This window comes from Populus euphratica, unplaced genomic scaffold (genome assembly GCF_000495115.2).
Source record: "Populus euphratica unplaced genomic scaffold, PopEup_1.0 scaffold285.1, whole genome shotgun sequence".
NCBI lineage: Eukaryota > Viridiplantae > Streptophyta > Magnoliopsida > Malpighiales > Salicaceae > Populus > Populus euphratica.
The window spans coordinates 15,368-37,055 of record NW_011500164.1 but is presented as its reverse complement, the minus strand read 5'-3'; the positions used below and the strand labels follow the sequence as shown (position 1 = coordinate 37,055).

Below are 21,688 nucleotides of genomic sequence, written 5' to 3'. Positions count from 1 at the left end.
ATATTATTTTGATGTATTAATATTAAAAATAATTTTTTAAAAAATATTATTATTTTAATATATTTTAAAATAAAATAAACTTTAAAAAATAATCGTTATTATAATTCCAAATACTATGGAGGTTTGTTTGGCAGTTCTTCCAGTAAACCTAAACAATATTCTTCACCGTCAGATATCCAAATTTTACATATTATAAGAGGTTTTTCAACTTTCCGGTCACATCACAATGCATAATATTCCCTGGAAGTTAAATTATATGAGTATCAAACCATGGTAATATTTCGTACACGTTAGATACCAAAAAAGCTGTGGATTGGATGGAGGGAGAGAATTGTCCCAGCATATGGTACTACCTACGTGTGTACAAAGATCCAGAAAAAAAGTGTTCCCACTTTTGATACCTTTGTCCAACTCTCTGATGGCGACATGGAACAAGGTTCTCAGCTCTCAACTTGCACCATTTTCCTGTGTGACCTCCTTGTGTATGTTGAAAAAGTGCCGTACTTTTTAAGAGATTTAATTACTTGCTATTAAAATTTATCAGCGTAAAGATTCCAATGATCCAAGAACTCATCGAGGAAAAGATAAGTCGGCGATTCCCAAGCAGAGATTATGAATCAATATTTCTGGCTGATTATGGTGCTTTTCTGCTGTGATATTTTTGAAAATGCCAGGTAATCTGTTCTTGTGCTGAATGTCTGTCTAATTCTTTGCTTCTTTCATTGTTTGTCTGCTCATAACTATTGTAAAACTATTTTCATGTATTTCTGGAAAATGTTTTTTAAAAAAACAGCGCTACTATGCTCTCGAAGAATTCTAAAATGTGCATGTCAGGGGGGGGGTTAGCAGATTGTGTTCTTGCCTTCACCTTTCCACTCGTAATGTTATTGTTTGAATATATTTGTTTTAATTCAAAAAAAAATTAAAAATGGAGATTTTTAAAAGTTATATGAGATCCTTTTTGCACCGATCCATATATTGTATTAAATCTGATTATTTCTTTTCAGAGACACCAGTGTATGGACATCCTTGGTTCAACTTATAGGCATCAAGACTAAATCTCTTTCTAGTTAGATTTTAGATATGAATTAATTGAGCTAATGTTCAAAGCTGAACAGTGGGAAAACATTAATTCAGACAGATGAGTAAAAAGGCCATGCGGGTTGCAGATACAATTTCTTGTGAAGGAAATCTTTTTTCTCCCCTTCAAATTAGTTTTTAAAGAGCTATATGATTCTCCGTAACCATGTAAGGAGTGATTGAGAATATAGTAATGATATATTAAAATAATATTTTTTTATTTTAAAATATTATTTTTAACATCAATTACCTTCCTCTCCCTCCCGCAATATACCACAGGAGATTACTCTTATGGATGGAATTGGTGTAGCTCACCTTATACTTGGTTCTTGAGCACGTTATGGAATCTTAACACTACACTATATAACTGTAATACAGCAGCTTTTCTGGCAATTACAGATTCCTACTAATGGAGGAGAGTTTAAGATTATTATATTAAGTTTCTTTAGAGAAAACAAGGCATCGTTCTTTCTTTGGTGTTTAATTTTCTCACATACCTAAATCTTGTTGGGTGGCTAAAGTGTTTCCAGACGTATCTATAATAGGAATAATTTCAAGATCTGTTTCTGTGAATTTATGCCAGTATCACCTTAAATTATTAGGCACACATGCAGTCACAGATGCCCATAACTTCAATATTCTTCAACCTAATTTCTGATGATAAAATACTAACACTTGGGAAACACTAATGAGACAAAACCCTCCAAAAAAAATAAAAAAATAACAACAATAATATATAATTAATTGAAACTTCTTTTATTGTCATTATTTTTATAAAAAATAACCCTGAAAATTTGTTTTCTTGACTGAGACACGATATTCTTTTAATTCCTAACCATTTTTTTATTTCCTATGGAGACAAATTTGATCAACTTGTTGTTAAATGTTTAGAGTATTGCCTCTCTTTTTTTCCTTTTTCTTTTTATCTTGTGCTTTGGTTATGTCAAAATTCGTTGTTCGTCCCTATCCATTTTAGGAATAACTAAAAAGGGATGCATATATAGTACTTTGAAGATATATTTATATATTCAAATCTTATGCCTGAAGGTTTGTAGAATATCAGAAGAGAATTTTTTTTTTCTTTGGCCATGCATTTGAATTCAAATTTACTGTGGATCATACACTTAACTGCATCTCTCCTTTTCCAGAATCATCGTGTAATTTGCGTACATGGCTTCTAGTCTTTATATAATTCAAAACAGTACGAAATTTGATACACTTTGGGATGCTTGCAAAGAGACCTCAACATAAACTATCTCTGCTCTTTCTTGTTAGCACAATATTAGGATTGCAGTTCTGTTCATTTGTGAATGAACACTCGAAATATCGACTGCGAAGAACGAGTTCAACAGAACCATGGAGTGATGATTGGTGACTTTGTGAACCTATCCTCACAGTATTTCGGCAACCAACAGATTCGGAACATGGCACCTCGTTCGCAGCCCGCAGTCATGGAGGCAGGATTCCAACAGCAAAATATTAGCCCCGAAAGATCATCTAGTAGCATAATGAGCCGGTTTGAATCTCCGGCTTCATCATTTTACGCGACAGAAAGAAGCATGCGGTTTCCGCAGTATGATTGTCAAGTTGGTAGTTCTTTCTGCTCTCAATATTCCAAGTCCTATGATTCACATCAATCTTCCGGTCCAAACTATTCTATTAACTTGGGAGAGCAAGCTGATCGCAACTTTGGATTGAACAGCACTTTGGAATCGGCTGGAAAACCCCATTTCCCTTACTATAATTCTTTTGACAAGTCAGATAAAGGTCTAAGCAGTTCTTCAGGGAGCAAGCTTCCTTCACAACAACACAGTAAGTTCTTAGATAACCATGGTACTGACTCTCTAGGGAATCACTTTTCAGTTCCTTTCCAAGGAAATCAGGATCGTCAAGTACGTATTCTCCATTCTATTTGGTTTCGCCAGTTTAAGCCTCTAACAGATATACATGTTATCTAGAAAATTCATTTTGATCATGGTATGTTGTTTCTGTACAGGTTGGTTGTAATCCATACAGCTCTCCATTTGCAGGGCTGAGCTTTAATTCTCTGGAAGGAAAGCAGTCTCCTAGATTTTCTTTGGGAGGTGGTCCTACATCTTCCGGCAAAGATCTGTCAAGTAAAACACGGATAAGATGGACCCAAGATCTTCATGAGAAGTTTGTTGAGTGCGTAAATCGCCTTGGAGGCGCTGAGAGTAAGTAACTTCAGTGTTAGCTTCTTATCCATTTGAGGAGGAGAAATTGTTCATTTCTGTACAATTTGTACTTATTGATTTACAGAGGCAACACCTAAAGCAATACTAAAGTTGATGGATTCAGATGGTTTGACTATCTTCCATGTGAAAAGTCATTTGCAGGTATTGTTGCTCAACCAAAAAGTTTGGATTTTGTTTTTCTTCTTGTAATTTATATGGGATTTTCTTCCTAAGATCTTTGTTATTTCTTTTCTCTTTGGTCTTGCAGAAATATAGAATTGCAAAATACATGCCAGACCCTTCAGAAGGTAAACCCTTGTAACAATATATGATTTAATTCCCTCATTCCTTATCTGCTCGAAATTGATCTCATAGTTTTTATTAGAACAAAAAGAATATCATGAAGTGACCATGTGTTGAGCCTGAATATGAATACATGCAAAGAGCTCTTCATGGAACCTTTGATGTTTTAATTCAGAACAAGTTCTGTAGGCCTTCGATCCCTGTCAATTTCTCGTAGCAAGGAGCATATCTATATTCATTTGCTAAAGTGCTTGTAAATCAAGTGAAACGATGAGCGATCCTTTTCTTTCTTCGTCTCAACGGGTCTTGATGACCAAATTAAGAGCATTTTGACCAAAGTGCTCTGCTTTCTTGAAAGAGCTATTACGTCTATCATGTCAGTAGCTCATTTTTCTCTATGTGCACAGTAATCATGATGATCTAATATCCATCGCACTTAAAATTAATTTATATTAGGTGAAGCATATGATTTATATAATTTTGTATTTTTTTTAAATAGAAGTACTTTGCACTATATTCTTATATTCTTGTATAATTTTATATTATTTTATATTTAATTTTTATTTAATAAAATAAAGAAGATAAGATTCAAATTCATTATTATTTGATTATTAAGTTTTTGATACCAGAATTATCTCAATCTAAAATCAATTAATTTTAAAATCAATTAATTTTTTAAGTTGAGATGATTTTTTAACATGGTATTAGAATTTGTTAATCAAGTGATTAAAAATTTAAATTTCATCATCCTCTAAGCTTTTAGCTTAGATAATCCTTTAATACTTGTTAACTAAATGATTACAAGTTTAAATTTTATTTTTTATTTTAATTAATAAAAAAATTAAATAAGAATAATATAGAATTACGTAAATTTTAAGTCTAGAATGTAAAAAAATAATATAAAAGTATTCTTCACATCTTACATAACATAACAGTTAGGTTTTTTTAACATTATCGGTATGTAATAATTTGCTAAATTGGTTTTTGGCAGTTTCAGCCTGTATATGTCAAGTGTCCAGCTTGCTTGTAAACATTATGCTTTCTTTCACTCTACTTAAAAAAATTCTGATTCAAATACTAATTCTATGGCAGGAAAGGCTGAGAAAAGAAATAGCATAAATGATGTATCACAGCTCGATATCAAAACGTAATTCTCATAATGAATCCTTCTTCCTGGTCATTATTCTATTGGTATCCCAACAAGCATTCAAGCCAGATAAATTTCTGAAATTTGAGATTGATTTTCTTGTTTTCTTTTCTGTTTCTTCTGTATTATCATGGGTGTTAATCCTCTCAGGCAATCACTTGATCTTATAATAACGAATGTTAATCTCGTCCTGCAGTGGCTTTCAAATCAGAGAGGCACTGCAACAACAATTAGATGTCCAGAGGCGTCTGCATGAGCAGCTGGAGGTACATCCTCAAGATCTTTCACCGATGCCCACTGTTATTTCATTTATGTCACTATAGGTCTTTTCTTTTTATATGCTAGAAAAAAAAAAAAAAAACCCTTCAAGGGCAAAGCCGCAAGGCGAGAGAACGAAAAGATCTAGGAACAGGGAAAAACAAACAAAACAAGAAACAAAAAGAATATATAAAACTATATACCAGAGCCCCTGAGAGGCACCAGCTCCGGCCCCATGTGACAGATTATCACTATCTTTACTTAGTTACAATTTTTTTGTGACAGATTCAAAGAAATCTGCAACTACGTATTGAAGAGCAAGGCAAGCAACTTAAGATGATGTTTGATCAGCAGCAGAAAACAACTAATAGTCCCCTGAATAAGCAGAATTTGGACATTACTTCTCCGGAAGAGCCCCCATTTAGCCTTGAAGATCTTGATGTTTCCCTTTTAGAAGGCTCTGATAATAATACCCATTTCCCATCGAAGATAAGTTAGAACTTCAAAGCACATAGGACTGGTTTTCATGTACAAGTCGTACTCATGGGTTCTGGAAAAGTGATTTCTAGTCCCCTGCTACAACAGAATTGCGGATGATCTCTGCTTCTTCATAAAGAAAGTAAAAGCGTCTGAATGTACCTATATAGGAAGAGTAAATACATGCGAATACGATGTGTGTTCTCATGCATAATACCCTTTAGAACTTGGAGGCTGGGATTCTTTGCAAAACAGAAAGTCATGTGGTTCTTGTAGGGTTAACTTTCCTGAGTTCTCCATCAGCCTTAGAACGATAGTCTTGCATTGCTATGTACTTCAAGTTCATCCTAATAAAAATGTACCAGAGTTTTGATGCATGTCTGCCCTAATGGCTTGGTTAGAAACACCAGCCTTTTAGCTCTGCATGCAGCACACTCAATCAGAAGTCGACCAAAAATGGGAATGCAATTTTTCCATTTTCATTATGTTATCAGAAAAACATTTGATTAATTGGAAGAAACAAATGACATTTTTTTTTTTTTGTTGTAACTCAATTACAAAATAATAAGATGTTTATGGATATGTGTTAGACAATAATATAAATTATATTTTAAAACCTCACCTAAGAGCTTAAGCTTTTGGATTAAGATGATTCTTTGACATGATATCATAACTTTTATGATCAAGCGATTACGAGTTCGAATCTCATCATCCCCATTTATTTGATAAAAATTAAGTATAAGGTAAAATGGACCTATGCAAGTTTCAAGGCTAAAAAGCTTTTACTTGAGGGATAATGTTAGAGAATAATATAAATCATATCCTACGATCTCACCTAAAAGCTTAATTTTTTGGGTTGAAATGGTTGTTTTACAATATAGGAGTTAAACAATTTTCCATAAGATCTAGCATGCCGGCTTGCATGCATGCTGCTATCTCTGAACCTTCATTTAAGAGGGTGAGACTATGTGCGATACGGTTTTGATGTAAAAACCAGAAAAGATAGAATTCTCACACCTTATGTAATCCACCAAGGGTCGTTGCCACTCTTCACTCTTTGAAGAAACCAAAGAGATACAGAAATGGAAACAAAGAATCTGTCAGAAACTGCAAGTTCATTTTATCATTCATATTTTCTTTTTTATATGTGGAAAAAAAAAGAAGAATTAGAATAATATCTTCAAAAATTAACTGTAAACAAAATATTTTTTTTAAAAAAAAACTTCTATTATAAAAAGTCTGCAACACTAATGATTTAAATCATAAGATTAGGATAAACTCATAGAAAATAAATTGAAGAGAATCTTAAAATAAATATTTTCTTAAAAAAAAAACTAATATAAAATGATAAAATCATAAAAAAAATAAGTAAAAAAATGAAAACAATGTGAACGATGCTAACTTTTTAAACCTGTAACCTAGGTTGTTAGATCGAAAGCACTATAAATAAATAAAAAATATGAAGCCCAACTCCCAACAAATCAAATGTTTTAAGATGAAACTGAAAAAAAAAATTACATATACAAAAGAATTAATTAAAAGAATAAGAGTGAAAATAAAATAAAATAAAATAATAAATTACAAGACAAACCAAAATTTTCAATTAGAGGTTTTAATTAAATAAAAAATAACTTTAATAAAAGAAAAAACAAATAAAAAATAAGGGTCCAGTGAGAAAAAATAAATTAACATAAATTTTGATTGAAAGATAAAATTAAAAATCGATAAGACATTAATAAAAAAACTAGAAAAAAAATAAGAAAATAACATCTGAGAAAAATTATAGTGGAAAACAAATACAACTTTTCTAAAAAGGATAGGAAAAAAATAAAAAAATAAAGATTAAAATTAAAATACTAAAAATAAAGAAGACAATAATGTATTTTTCCTAGCAAGACAGAGAGAAAAAAAAAATTAGCTATCACACTCCATCTCAAGAAAAAAAGGATACGGTATTGCTTTTAAGAGCACAATAAAAAACTAGATTTAACCATCAAATAACGTCTTACACACCTCATAATAATGCCACCTATAAATTGAAGCCAAATAAATATATACAAGCAACTTTTTTATAATAAAAAAATCAACATAAAATATCATAATACCCAAGTTATAAATAATTTTATGAAGAAAAAAAAACTCCTAAATGCATTTTTTTATTTATTACTTTTTTAATAATAAAATTGTATTTTAATTGTAGCATAATAAAAAAATAAAAAAAATTATTGATTAACAACTCTATACCTTTAAGAAAGAAAGTATTTTTATAGTTTTAAAGTTCCTAAAAAGATGAAAAAACCCTGGGTGCTAAATTTTATTGACTTGAAGATAAAAACATACTATATATATATATATATATATATATATATATAAAATAAATAAAAAACTAACATATCATTGAATAATCTTTTAGTGATTAATAAATCTCTAGAAAAAACCAAATCACTCTGGCAACAAAGGCTATCATTTTTTATACCCAAAGGCAAAACTATATCCCTTGCTATCATATTTTTTATATTTTTTATAATATAAGTTTTTTAAAATATTTTTTATTTAAAAATATATTAAAATAATAATTTTTTTATTTTTCAAAATTTACTTTTACGATTTAAAAATAAAGGTGCTCTACCTGGTCTGAAAATACATTGAAGAAAGAAAACTTAAACAAACACTTCATTTTGCTTCCAGTGGCAGATAAAAGCAATCTTTTTAAGAACACAGCAGACAACATACATAAAACACAATTTTTAAAAAAATCTCTCAAACAAGATTTCACTTCACAGAGAGACAAAACAAAACAAAACTGAAAATGGAAGACTTGAAGAAGAGAAAGATGGACGAGGCAAGCATCAATGGTTCTGCCAAAACATCAACCACACAAGATTATCTTCGCTCACTGCTTGATCCTCTTAATAAACCCCAGCTTGTCGATCTCCTTTCTAGACTGTACGTCTCTCTATCTGGCTTTATTTGAATGATTTCTTGGTTTTCTTTTCTGGGTTCTTTTCATTTTTTAGATTTTATTTTGTTTCTCTTTGGATTCCTGATTAAAAGACATGTATATGGGCATGGTTTGTGAAGAATAATTAGTGGGGTTTTAGTTTAGATTGATATAATTGTTGCAATAAAGTAAAAGTCGAGTTTTATTTCTATAGTATTGGTAGTAATTGTAGTCTGTGTTTGATTTTTGAAAGCCTTCAGAAGGGGTAAAAGATTTATCTTTTTATTAGAAAGATAGAATTTTGAGCTTTTTTGTGTTTTAGGAAACCAAATAGCGGCGCCACTTTCATTGAACTTGTTCTTGTTAGAGAAAGCGAGTGGATTTTTGTTCTACTACAGAAAATTTTAATTTGTGTCTTTAGTTTTTAATACCCTTTATTAGATAAAAGTTTGAGCTTTTACATTGCACTTCGTTCTAGTAGGTGCATTTAGTAGCTCTTTTTTTGTTTCTTTGCAAAAAATAATTCTAAGTCTTTAGTTTTATGTATCCTTGATGTTTCAAATGCTGTAAATCCATGTAGATGCATTTAGAAATTCTTTAGCTGCTGCGCCTTTTGATGAAGATATCAGCTCTGGAACCCAGATTTGCTGCTTCTTTGTGCTCTGTGTGTGTGTGTGTGTTTGCATGCACTAACTATGCAGGTGCCTTTGTGGGGATATTTTGCTTGTCTCTGCTATTGGGCGGTTTGTGAGTGATTCTTCATCTGTATGCTGTGTGATTGACACTGTGCATGTGTGTTTGCTTGCATGTTGAGGCATAAAGAGGGTCTCAATATCCTTCAATTGCAGAAGAAATTAAAAGTCTTGCCAGTGCGGATCCAGTCCATCGAAAGCTTTTTGTTCGTGGCTTGGCCTGGAATACTACTTCAGAAACCTTGTGTGCTGTGAGTGCATTGCTGATTGCTGAGAGTGATTGCTGAGAGTGTCTTTTTTGTGTGCCATGGTGATGATTGTCCCACATGATAAAAAATTTTCCTTGAGTTTTTTCACGTGGAAAATTGATCTTTTACATGCTCTTCTCTCATCTTTGAGTTATTACTTGCAATTCTAAATCTTTTTGATGTCTAAGTGCCGGGTGTTTTTGTTCCAGGAATTTCGAATACATGGTGAGATAGAAGAAGGGTCTGTGATCTATGATAAAGTGACAGGAAAGTCACGTGGTTATGGTTTCATTACTTACAAGCATATGGAATCGGCACAAAGGGCACTAGGAGCACCTAGCAAATTGATAGATGTAAGAATAAATAGTTTTTTAAGTTGTTACATGCATGATTTTTCTTTTATATCAAACAGATAAATCAGCTCTACATCATGATTTGTATTTCTGTTTGTGCACAGTCCTGAACCACTTGCATGGGTGTATGCAAACATATGCATTGTTTGTAATGGGTAAACAGGAGTGGAGTATGGAAGCATTCTTCTGAATGCAATATGACAATGTTAAAATAAAAAAAATTATGAATTTAACACTCATGTTTCTTACACACAGGTCTGCATGTGTGTGCCTGCATTGTTCTCCAGGAAATAGATTTATGTGGTATGCAGAAATGACTCATGGAATGGAAGTTACTATTTATTTAATTGATTTGTGGAATGGTGTATATGTGCGTACCTGCGTTGTTCTCCAGGAAAAAGATTGCATGAAAGGTGGGGGATTTTTTCAGTCTGAAATCATGTATTGAACTTGTGAGACTGGAGCAACAAGATGAAAGGAGGTTCTTGAATATAGCACCTCCGAATCCTCGAATTTTGGTAACATTTTGGTGTGCAGTTGATACACCCTCTGTTCCATATGTAGATTTCATTTCTCCTTTCTGGGAGGTCCCATCACATTAGTCCACTTTGAGAAAATCTAATACAAGAAGTTGATGGATTTGTGAATTATCCTGTTGTCTGTGAGTATATGATATAGTAAAATGGTATTTACAAAAACAAAACAAAAAAATTCTTTTGAGGTGTAATTTAGAAACTGTTGTTTAGATCTATTGTGACTGGTTAAGGTCCCTTATAATGTTGGTTTTCTAGGATGTACTTTAAGTATGAAGCAGAGGCAGTTTTGTTATCATGCGGCTATTATTACTTGTGATATTTGGTAGATAGCTAGGATATTGACTTTTGCTGCCAAGGCCTTTTCTCAACTAAGCAAGACAGTCCTAGACTCCTAGTAACTTCTCTAGTAGTGATATTTCTCTAGTTATGCATATATGCTGTTCTTCCATGGTCTTTTAATCTTGAGATTTTTATATTTGTGTTCTATTTCCAGGGCCGAATGGCTGTCTGCAATTTAGCATGTGAGGGATTAACTGGTGCAACTACCACACCTGATCTAACCCAGAGGAAACTCTACATTGGGGGTTTGTCACCAGAGATCTCAAGTGAGATGCTGCTTCATTTTTTTGGAAGATATGGTGAGATTGGAGAAGGCTCAGTTGCCTATAACAAAGATACTAATGAATCACGGTAAAACACCATTTTCCTGTTCTATTTGTTGAGAGATATTGCTATTATTAACTTTTTTCAGTTTTAAATTCTGCTACTAACGGTTGAAAGTTGTTTTTCTTTTCCCTTTCATATGCAGTGGGTTTGGTTTTATTACATACAAGACAGTGGAGGCTGCAAAGAAGGCCATAGATGATCCACACAAGTTGCTTGGGGTAAGTTGATGATGATTCCCTGGAGGTGGTCGTTATAGTGACCTTTTTTATTGTTCAAAACATGACTCGTTGGAGGAAAGTTCTTAAACAATGTAAGCATGTGATGTTTTATTTTCTTTTTTGGCTGGATTGTCTTTGTAAAGTTTGCACTCTAATGCCTTTTTTATGCATTATTTTTCTTTATATCAAAATGCTATGTGCTGTATAATGGAGATGGCTATGAGAACTTGATGTTTTCTCCACTCTGAAAAAGAAAAGATACAAACTTGATTTTTGCTGTAATGTGCGGTAAGGAGGGTGATTCTCTGAAAGTCTATTGTGTTTGCAATAGGCAGTTCATTGTCACGATGAAGGGCTACAATGAAGTTGTAGATTTAGGAAGTTCTGAGTTATGAGCCAGCCCAATTAGTTTGGGCTAAGACACTGCTAAATTAATTGACGTTGTAGACTGGGACCTGTTATATGATAAATTTCCTGTTGCAGTTCGAGCAGCAACTGGTGTTCCTCCAATAAATATACATTTAGGGAGGCCCTTTGGAGGATTGAAGGTCTTCAAGGTCATTCAATTTTTCCTCCAGCTATAAATTTGAGTGGTGTCAGGATGACATATAATGAGACTCTACTTCTTTTCCTTTTGCTTGATTCTGGTTTTTATCAGACCAGAATCAAAAGCTTCAAATTTCTACACAAGGGATCCCTCTTAAGGGACTTGATTTGTCAAATGGGTTGTTAAGTGCTTGTGCTAGATGCAGATCTTTTTAATCCCGTTCCTATTTTGGAAAGGGCCTTGCACAGACTACATGAGTGACAAATTTTGAAGAGACTTGGTTGATCAAATTCTGTGTTATCAAAATAACTTAGTTTTAATTGCTTGGCTGCAGGGGAGAACTATCACTGTGAAGCTTGCTGATACCCACAAGGGCAAAACGGTACAAATGCAGTCACCAGCGCCCATGGTTCCAGTGCCTGTACCAATGGCAGCAGCTGGTTATGCGCAGCCATGTAAAGCACCAGTTGGCAGTGGTACTCCTGTTGGTTATCCTTATCCTCAAACTGTAGCATCATATCCAGCTTCTTCCTACCCTAATCCTCCAGTTGCACCTGCTCCATACCCAACACAATCTCAAGTTTCATATGCACCAGTTTCAGCAAAGAAAGAACTGTTAGGACTTTCATCAACACCACCTGTCGGAATGGGTGGATACCCTAATTACTACCCTAAACAGTAACCTTTTTTCAATGGGATGTTAGTGCTACTGAAGCTTATGCCTTCCCAATGCGGTAGTTTTATGCCGTCAAGTAGAGCTGTGGATAGTTCTACGAGACAGCTGTTGAGAAGCTTAGAATGGCAATCAAACTGAAATTTTGATGCTGGAATTTTTCTTTCTTTTTTCTTTTTTTCGTTTTCCCTCGCCATTTGTAACAACTTAGTATGCTTCATTAGCCATTTGCTCTGTAATTTTGGACAAATTATCGAATATGTCCAGTAGGATGTATACTTATAGTCGAGGGATGCTTTTTTTTCCTTTTCTTCTGTGCAATATTCTCATTCCGTTGTTGGATTGATGTTACTGAGTTTGACATGATGTCGATGATTCATATGTGCTTAGCACAACCTATATAAAATCCACAAGAACAAGGAGCTGGCAGCCTGGCAGTGGCCCGGGGTTCCCTTCTCCCCCAAAAAAGATCTGGGAGTGCTTTGCACTGTGCTTGGATCATATCGGAAGAGTTGTCGCCAGGCCTTGTTGTTAGCTTGCTTTCGTTTCTGGGCCTGTTGAAAAACACATTCAAGCCAATTTAGAGGGGACAGGCATCTCTAGGAGGCAGGTCTCTGTTCCTCACTGGAAGTTAAAAACCTACAAGCATGGATTAGCTTAGCCCCTAACCTAATCCACTTGTTTTTTTAAAACCCTATATGGGTCCTCAATGGATATGCTAATTGTCAATTAGATCTCTTAACTATTTATTTTCATCAGTTGGGTCCTCAATATATCATTAGGAATTCATGAATTCAATTATTTTGAACGTCCAACACCGTCAAAATTAATTGATGTATCAAGTGCCATACTTTTTTAGAGAAAAAAAATATCTTAAGAAATTGAACTAATGAGATGAAAATGAAGCTAAAGTCAAGGAAGCAACTAAAAGCCAAGTATGGATTATACTAAATTCAATCAATATGACTAATTTGGAATGTTTTATGGACTATGCTTCAATTGATGTAACTAATTTGGAATGTTTGAATGATTAAAAAACAAAAGGAAAGGAAAAACAAGAAATGGATCAAATTTTGACAAGATACCACCAAGAAACACAATCCGTGTTTGGTTCATGAAGTTGTGGAAAACTTCTGGATCAAGTTTTTCACGGCTATAGCTTGAACTAAGGCGATGGAGCTTAAATATAGGTTTTTTGTTTTGGGTGCGGTATTTCCTACAAAACATGTTCCTTATTTAAATCGAGAACCCTCTTAACGCTTAAATTTGTAAATAGAAGAAGAGAAAATAATGTAAAAGAAAGAGTTCTTTTGTTTTTCGTAGGGGATATTTTGCATAAAACGCAAAATTCTTTACACATGCAGCCATCTCGTGAACGTCTTCAGTTTTCTTGGCTTCGGCTCTTAATATTTCCTCGTTATTCCCTCCCAAGGAGCTCTTGATTTGATCTTTTTACCTTGACTGTCAAGACTCTTTTGCTGCCTCTCCTTCATCTTCAGAATTTGCCTCTGCATCGTCTCAGTCTTTTCGTAGAACTGCAAAACTTCTTTAGTCAACGAAACAAGTTTCAGTGAATTTTCTTCCTGGATATCCTTTTTCTCTTCGAACCTTGAATTCAAAACGTCAGATGATGAGGTGGGTGGGAAAACAAGAATCCTAGCTACATGGGATAGTAATAAATGCAGAACCATCCTTATGAATCCAAATTGAAAACAAGAAAATCCATCCAAGAAGAACGAAAATCCGACCAAAAAATAAAGGATTACAGAAAACAGCACGGATTCATTCATAATACCATTAATAGGGAACTTGCCAACCCCTTTCTCCTACCACCAGTAAATTTGAGTATAAATCAACTTATTGAGCATTCATAATTAAGAGATTATTAATGCATGAAGAAATTTCTTTTCTGTTAATGTTTTCCCTAAAGGCCAATTCTGCCAGTTTCGCAATGTATAGCACCTGGAATTGGTGCAGCCAAAAACTCTTAAGTTAGCTACAAGGCTAGCGATCGATTCGCGACTAGCCCCAAACTCTAAGAACGTGAATAAAAAATTCATCAAGAAATAAATAAATGATGATTACAGTTTACAAAAACTATGCCCCAGCAGTAACGTATATTATTGGTGCTGTCTGCAGGCTTAGGCTTAGTAGCAATCCCTTCACTAAGCTTAAAATGTTGGTATTATCTTTCGATGATATACGTGTGATTATTGGAGTGAAACAAAAGAAATATTTATGGAAAAAAACAATAAGAAAAAGGATAATGTTATCTATTCTGTTGTGAATAAAGCAGGCCAGTGCATGACAGCATATTTTCCCAACTTTCATCGAAGAGAGAATCCCAAAGCTTTTCAATCAACAAAGTGAGACTCTCTAATAAAACGTCAAGCAAAATCCTAAGGCTCAAAACTACAATACAATCACTGAAATCTAGCTGCTCTACTTGCTAGGACAAGCCTAAATGATGGCAACAGGTGATGTTCTTTTCTTCTTTTGTTTCCTCATTTCCAGTTGGTTCCTTTCCACTATCCTTTTTAAATCCATCAAAAGCTATATACATTTTGGAACCAAGGTGCGACCACCACCAAGTCCACCAGCTCTGCCTATCATTGGCCACCTTCACTTAATAGGGTCGGTTTTATCCAAGTCCTTGCACAACCTAGCTCAAAAACATGGTCCAATTATTCAACTCCATTTCGGCGCATCGACATGCTATGTTGTTTCAGATGCCATGATTGCCAAAGAAATCTTGAAAACCAATGAGCTCAATTTCATTTCTCGTCCAGAATTTGATTGCTCGGATAACAACATATACAGGGGGTCTGGTTTTGTCACTGCACCATACAACACCTATTGGCGGTTCATGAAGAAACTATGCATGACCAGGCTTCTTGCCACTTCACAGCTTAATCAGCTTGTGCATGTGAGAGAGGAAGAGATTATGAAACTTGTGGAGTCGTTAATTAATATTTCTAGAGAAGGGAAGTCTTGTACTTTAAAGCAGGAGTTCATCACCATGACAAATAATGTCATTTGTCGAATGGCTATGAGCACTAGATGCGTAGAGGATGATGCTAATGAAGCAAAGGAGGTAAAGGAATTGGTTAATCAAATTGTGGTGCTTGGAGGCAAGTTGAGTGCAGGTAATATTTTGGGTCCTTTGGCAAAACTAGACTTGTTTGGACATGGAAGACAGCTTCGAAATGCACTCGAGAAATTCGATCGTTTAGTAGAAAAGATCATCAAGGAGCATGAATATCAGAGGGAGATGAAAGACATGGAAGGATCAGGATGGAGGGATTTGATGGATATTCTATTAGCAATATCTGGAGACTCGAATGCTGAAATGAACTTGACTAGAAAGGATATCAAGGCTTTCTTCCTAGTAAGTCAACTCTTTTAGCCTCGAACTTCTCCTTGTGTGATGATGAGTCTTAATAAATCCGTTGTTCATCTTTTTTTTCGTGCTAGGACATCATCATGGCTGGCACTGATACATCAGCACTCACCATTCAATGGATCTTGGCTGAGCTAATCAACCATCAGAAGATTTTCAACAAACTGAGGGAAGAAATTGATTTAGTTGTTGGGACGAAAAGGCTAGTCAAAGAATCAGATATCTTAAATCTGCCTTACTTACAAGCTGTTGTGAAGGAAACGCTCAGACTACACCCTCCATCTCCCATAATCCTAAGACAATGTGCTGAGGATTGCAAGATTAATGGCTTTGATTTAAAGGGTAAGACTAGGATGCTAATCAACCTATACAGTATCCAACGAGATCCGAATTCATGGACAGATCCTGAAGAATTCAACCCAGATAGATTCATGGTTGACTCTAACATAAATCATTTACAGAATCAAATGGAAGTGAAAGGGCAACTGTTCAACTATCTCCCATTTGGGAGTGGGAGGCGAGGATGTCCTGCCTCATCACTTGCTTTAGTGGTTGTTCAAGCTGCTATCGGAGCCTTGGTCCAATGCTTTGATTGGGAAGTCATTGGTGACGGGAAGATTAATTTGCAAGAGGATTCAGGATTTAGCATGGGGATGGCAAGCCCACTTGTGTGCTACCCCATCACACGTTTTAATCCAATGAGTTTTGTTCAGACATGCAAAAATTACGAATAAAAAAAATAAACATTCTTTTATTGTTTCAATTAGTGTTGTGATGCTATGGACTGTTACTGTTCTGATGAGTCTTATCTTTTTTTAATTCCTTCAATGATTATTTGTTTTTGTCACTGCACTTATATTTTTAATTTCATTCTCTTATTTTCATAACATTCAAACCTAATAATTTATTTTGATTTACTTATTAAATTATATTTATGATTTCAAAAAAAATCTCATTATTAAACAACATGATCAAATTTAACACCAAAATAAAATAAGGGTTGTTTTTCTTCTTTTTCTTTTTCTTTTTCTTTTTTATTATTCAAAGGGAATAGAAAAGTTACACTTTGATCCCTTAAGTTTTTTTATTTTTTTTATTTTTTATTCTTGTGTTTTTTGAGTTTAATGTTTTAATTAAAAATTTAAGATGAAACAGAAAATTATCGAGCAAATAAAGATGAAAAATAACGTATATTATTTTATTCAATTAAGTCCTTACTTGATTATATGTAGATCTAGAACTGTTATCCCTTATATTAATTATATTTTAGTCCTTAATTTTTAAAATTTATTTACAATCAAGTCACACTTTATTAATCATTTCATTTTAATTTCTAACAAGTGGTTCTTATGTGTGTAACCCATTTAGTTTTCTAATAAGTCGATCTATTAGGTTATCTAATAAGTTGACCCAAATATAAATCATAATATTAAATAAAATAAGATTAAATTAATTAATTCAACAATTGATTGATTTATATCTGAAGATTCAGTACAATATCTATTAACCTATCATATTCCCTTAAATATTAGGAATGTCATAAGTGGTTTGACTTAACCTTTTAATTACTAGTTTCTCAATGTAATTATTATCAATTTATTAACAATGTTTTAATTTAAACATTATAGTATAGAGTATGTCTACTCAATTAAATCATATTTGTTCTTAACACCATAGTCATTGATTTTTTTAATAAGATTTGAAAATCTTTTCAAATCTTATTATACCTTGTACAAGAATTTACAATCAATATTATTTGAGAACAAATAAAAATCTTTATTTAATTCACTTAAAGTGATGAATCCTCTCTTGATTACTTAAATACATTTATATAGATTATGTTATACCTAATATTTATCCATTTGTTAACCTTGATTTATATGCGTAGCAGAATTAAAACATAACATTTTTTATATAAGATAACTTAATGATCTTAAGTCTAAGAAGTAGTTTCACAATTATCATATGAATCTTTTTATAAACTCAAGTGATCTCTCCATATGAAATTTTCATGCGAGTTAGTTCAATGCATATGTCATATAATAAGCACATATATATTAGTTGTACGTGTCTCTCATATCTCAGTTTATAAAAACAACTATTTCTTTTCATAAAAAAAATAATATAATATTTATTAATCTCAACAGCTCTAATTAATGTCCAGTTTTACTAAATTCATTAATCAAATATTTGATGAATATTAAAGATAAGTAAGTTCTTATTGATAAATTAAATATATATACATAAACAAAATCAATATCACATGTAACCAACCGATTGACTACAGGAGATATACATTAGAATAGTCAATTTCCCTATTTGAGTTGATATCCTCTTCAAAAAAAAAAAAACCATTACATGACAAAAATGACACTCAACAAGGTCATTCGCTACAATATACAGAGAGTAACTTTCAGATGTTGAACAAGTTTGCATATCAAACATCACTTGGTCATCTTTTTCTGGAGTTTATTATACAAATCCCACCCAAAAGCAATTGATCATTATAATAGGTAGACCACTAAATAAAAAATCAATTATTGTAACATGACATTTTAGTAACATAATAGGAATTGGGTACATATACAAACTTAAAAAACATTGAAGCATCCTTCATAACACATATTTATAAACCATCATCTACTCTTTCTAGATGACTAGTTAAATGTAAGGTAAAGTTCATAACCTAGCACCTATAACACCTAAAAACATATAAACGTAGTTCATGTTCAATGTTAAATACAATAAAAGTTATAAATTTAGAAAAGCCAGATAAATTACCAAAAAAAAGTTGAACCACATAAAGTTCTTTCCAACAACATATTAACTACATTCAAATGTTAATGATTAAATAACTTGAACCTATAAAAACAATATGTGGAATTCAGAATTTAGTAACAATCTATAAAAACAATCCTTACGGAATCATTTTGAACGTGAAATTAAATGCAATGTCACTTAATTTCTCAAAAAGCATTAACCAACCAAAAAAATATCAAATACAAAAATTGATTTTAGAGAACATACCTCTTCTATTATCTCTTCCTATTTCTCTTAATGATGTTCACTGACCTCTTTATCCTCATTCTTATTTGGCTCCAAAACTTTTTTTTTTCTCTAATTGATTAAGAGAAGAGCTATCTTTTTTATTTCAAAGATTTATAACTCTCCAGCTCCATCATTGAGACTTTTTCCTGGACCTAAATTCCTCTATCAAATCCTTTTCCTTCTATCTATTTCTCTCTAATTCAATCTCTTCTCTCTTCTTCTTTTTTTCTTATGTGGATCCTCCCTTCCTATCCCTACTCGTGTTCATTGAATCTAAATCTCCACTAGCTCAGCTCTTACTAAATGCTCCTTGTCAAGGGCTAAACTAGGGCTATAACTTATTTTCTTTAACATTTTACACCCAATGTTAGATTGAGGAAACAAAGCTTCTATTTTTCTAAGATTTGCTCGTCCTTATCTTGTTGCTTTTATTGTGGTTGACACTTTGTACAAATGATCAAAATGACATGAAAAACTACAAGTGAAAAAATAAGTTAAAACATAGAACCTTATTTGTTTGCTACTTTTTACATCCAACCCATAACATGCTCAGAAAATTAATAGCCAAGAAAATTATAAACATGTTCTTTGAAAGAAAACTCCTTTATAAATTTATATTTTCAATTCAATAAATAAAGCCAGTGTACATTATTAAACAAAATAACAAGCATACATAACCTTTTCAGTTGCAAAAAAACTACAATTAACATAGTTATCTACGTGAAGTTCTTTTTTTTCTATACCTAGTATTACTCTTGAACTATTACAGATTTTTACCAAAATATTACAGGTCTCTTTTAAGATAATTAAATTATATTAGGGTATTTTTTTTCCTCTTAAAATTTATACAATGATTGCAAAATCACTATTATAAACAACTAAAATTTTGACACGACCAAAAAATTGATGTCTTCTCTCAAGGGCAGGAGTGTCGAAGTAATAAATAACCTAGCAAGCCCGGGGTCGAACCACAAAAAAGTTAATTGTATAAATTATAGATAACAATAATACAATAACAACAAGAAAAGTAGTGGTAGTAATGGTAGTATTAATAGCAATAATAATAGTAGTAGTAGTAGTAATAGTAGTAATAATAGTAATAATAATAATAAAGAAAAAGAAGAAGAAGAGAGCTTTGAGCTGAAAGATTAATATAAGGATTAAATAATGATAACAACAAATGTCAAGGTTAAAAGATCTACTAATAGTATATCAAACAAGTATAGTATAAACTTTTATTATTCAATTGGAAACCACGCACAAAAAAGATTCCAATCAGATTATAAATTGTTAATATGATTACATTAGTTATCTTATTCGATTAAAAAAAGCAAAGCATAAACATTATAAAAAATACAAAGAGAGAAAGGAAGAGCATGATCTTGATCTGGAAATCAAGATGCCTAAATGCATGGCAAAGACCTTTTTTTATAGGCCAAAATTGGGAACTATTGATTTGATGACTAATTGATGAGTGGGTGGCCAACTCTTGACTTGGTGAAATCCTTATCTTCTCTTGTCTACCCCAAACATCAATGATAACGTCAAAATTGAAACCACATTAAAACATAAAAGTTCTAGGAAATTATCTCAGCTTTCCATAAAAAAAAAAATTAAGGTCATATGAACTTCTAGAACTCTAGATATGGGTCAAATACTAAATAGTATTCGGGCTATAGGATAGATTCGGACTTCTTTGTTATTGCTATAATTTAGACTTGAAAATGGTTTTTTTTAAATCTTGGGCTTTACATAAAAGTTGTAGGCCTATGTCTTACCTTTCCATCCATATAAAGTAGACCTAAATCCGAGATTTACAGCTCCATACATAACCTAATTACCGAACAGTATTCTGGTTTGAACTACACCAGCATGTTTTTTTCTAAATTTGGCCATCTTTTTGTCCTTTTAATTATAGTTATTAAACTCATCAATCAATCCTTTCATTTATGTGATAGACCTACATTTAAAATGAACATTTATCACAAATTAAAGGTATCTTATATTACTAGATATGTTATTATAAAACATGTTTTAGTTAAGGAGTTATTGATACTTCAAGTGCAAAATGATGATATAAAACCTTGATAAAAATATACTTTTAAGTACTAATCAAATCTAAACCAAAACCTTTGATTAAAAAAAATTAACAAAAAGATTTAAACTTTGTTTCTTAAAAAAAAAATAGCTAAACTTAGAATCACGGTGAATAAAGAGTATAAAAAATAAATTCATTAAGACTTAACTACTATAAAAAAAACCCCAACAACTGATCTTTTTGACAGGTAATTTTGAAGAGTTAGTTGTTTCAAAAGAAAGGAATTAAAAAAGTTTCTCATGTAATCTTCTTTTTTATATTATTTTGATTCACTATCTTTTTGCTTTTCTCTTGACTCCAGATAATTATTCTTGGTTAGGTCTGGTTTATAATTAATATAAACTACATTTAAAATCAATAAAAAATTGGATTAAACCAAAACCAATAAATCTTGATTTTGAATTGTTTGGTTTTTTAATATAAGAAATTGGCAAAACCTATTTTTTAAAGCTTTTTACAAGCTCATTTTATGAATAAATCTAATTTCAATTACAGCTTTTTTATCTTTTATTTATGCTTTCTAATTCTTTTAATTATCATAAAACCTTCTTTACAACAAAATCAATTGTGCTTGCTACAAAATAATCAATAACAATATTATAAAGAAAATACAATTCAAAATCCAATATTCTTAATCTAGTTTTTCAACAAATGGAAAAAACTTTAGACTATTTTTTTGTACAATATCAATAGGCCATGACACAATAAGTCAAATAAAAATTCAAACTTTATAGTTAGAAAATTCAAGTGAGAATATAGCATCAAATAAAGCTTTGTAGTGTTTAAAATAATATAAGAAATAATATTA

At 32.2% G+C, this 21,688-nt stretch overlaps 3 protein-coding genes across 3 annotated transcripts; all 3 read left to right on the top strand.

Moving 5' to 3' along the window:
- Positions 1-2,147: 2,147 nt before the first annotated feature.
- LOC105111211 (myb-like HTH transcriptional regulator family protein) lies at positions 2,148-5,837 on the top strand. Its single transcript, XM_011006519.1, has 7 exons — positions 2,148-2,972; positions 3,077-3,275; positions 3,361-3,437; positions 3,544-3,583; positions 4,671-4,725; positions 4,922-4,991; positions 5,269-5,837. Exons 1-7 carry the CDS (start codon positions 2,391-2,393, stop codon positions 5,479-5,481), a joined length of 1,236 nt encoding a protein of 411 aa, XP_011004821.1. The 5' UTR covers positions 2,148-2,390; the 3' UTR covers positions 5,482-5,837.
- A 2,287-nt stretch (positions 5,838-8,124) lies between these two features.
- Positions 8,125-12,648, top strand: LOC105111210 (UBP1-associated protein 2A-like). Its single transcript, XM_011006518.1, has 6 exons — positions 8,125-8,406; positions 9,224-9,344; positions 9,551-9,694; positions 10,724-10,920; positions 11,039-11,114; positions 11,996-12,648. The coding sequence occupies exons 1-6, from the start codon at positions 8,270-8,272 to the stop codon at positions 12,341-12,343; spliced, it is 1,023 nt and encodes a 340-aa protein (XP_011004820.1). The 5' UTR covers positions 8,125-8,269; the 3' UTR covers positions 12,344-12,648.
- A 2,153-nt stretch (positions 12,649-14,801) lies between these two features.
- LOC105111233 (3,9-dihydroxypterocarpan 6A-monooxygenase-like) lies at positions 14,802-16,468 on the top strand. The gene is made up of 2 exons (XM_011006544.1): positions 14,802-15,722; positions 15,809-16,468. Exons 1-2 carry the CDS (start codon positions 14,802-14,804, stop codon positions 16,466-16,468), a joined length of 1,581 nt encoding a protein of 526 aa, XP_011004846.1.
- The last annotated feature ends 5,220 nt before the right edge of the window (positions 16,469-21,688 follow it).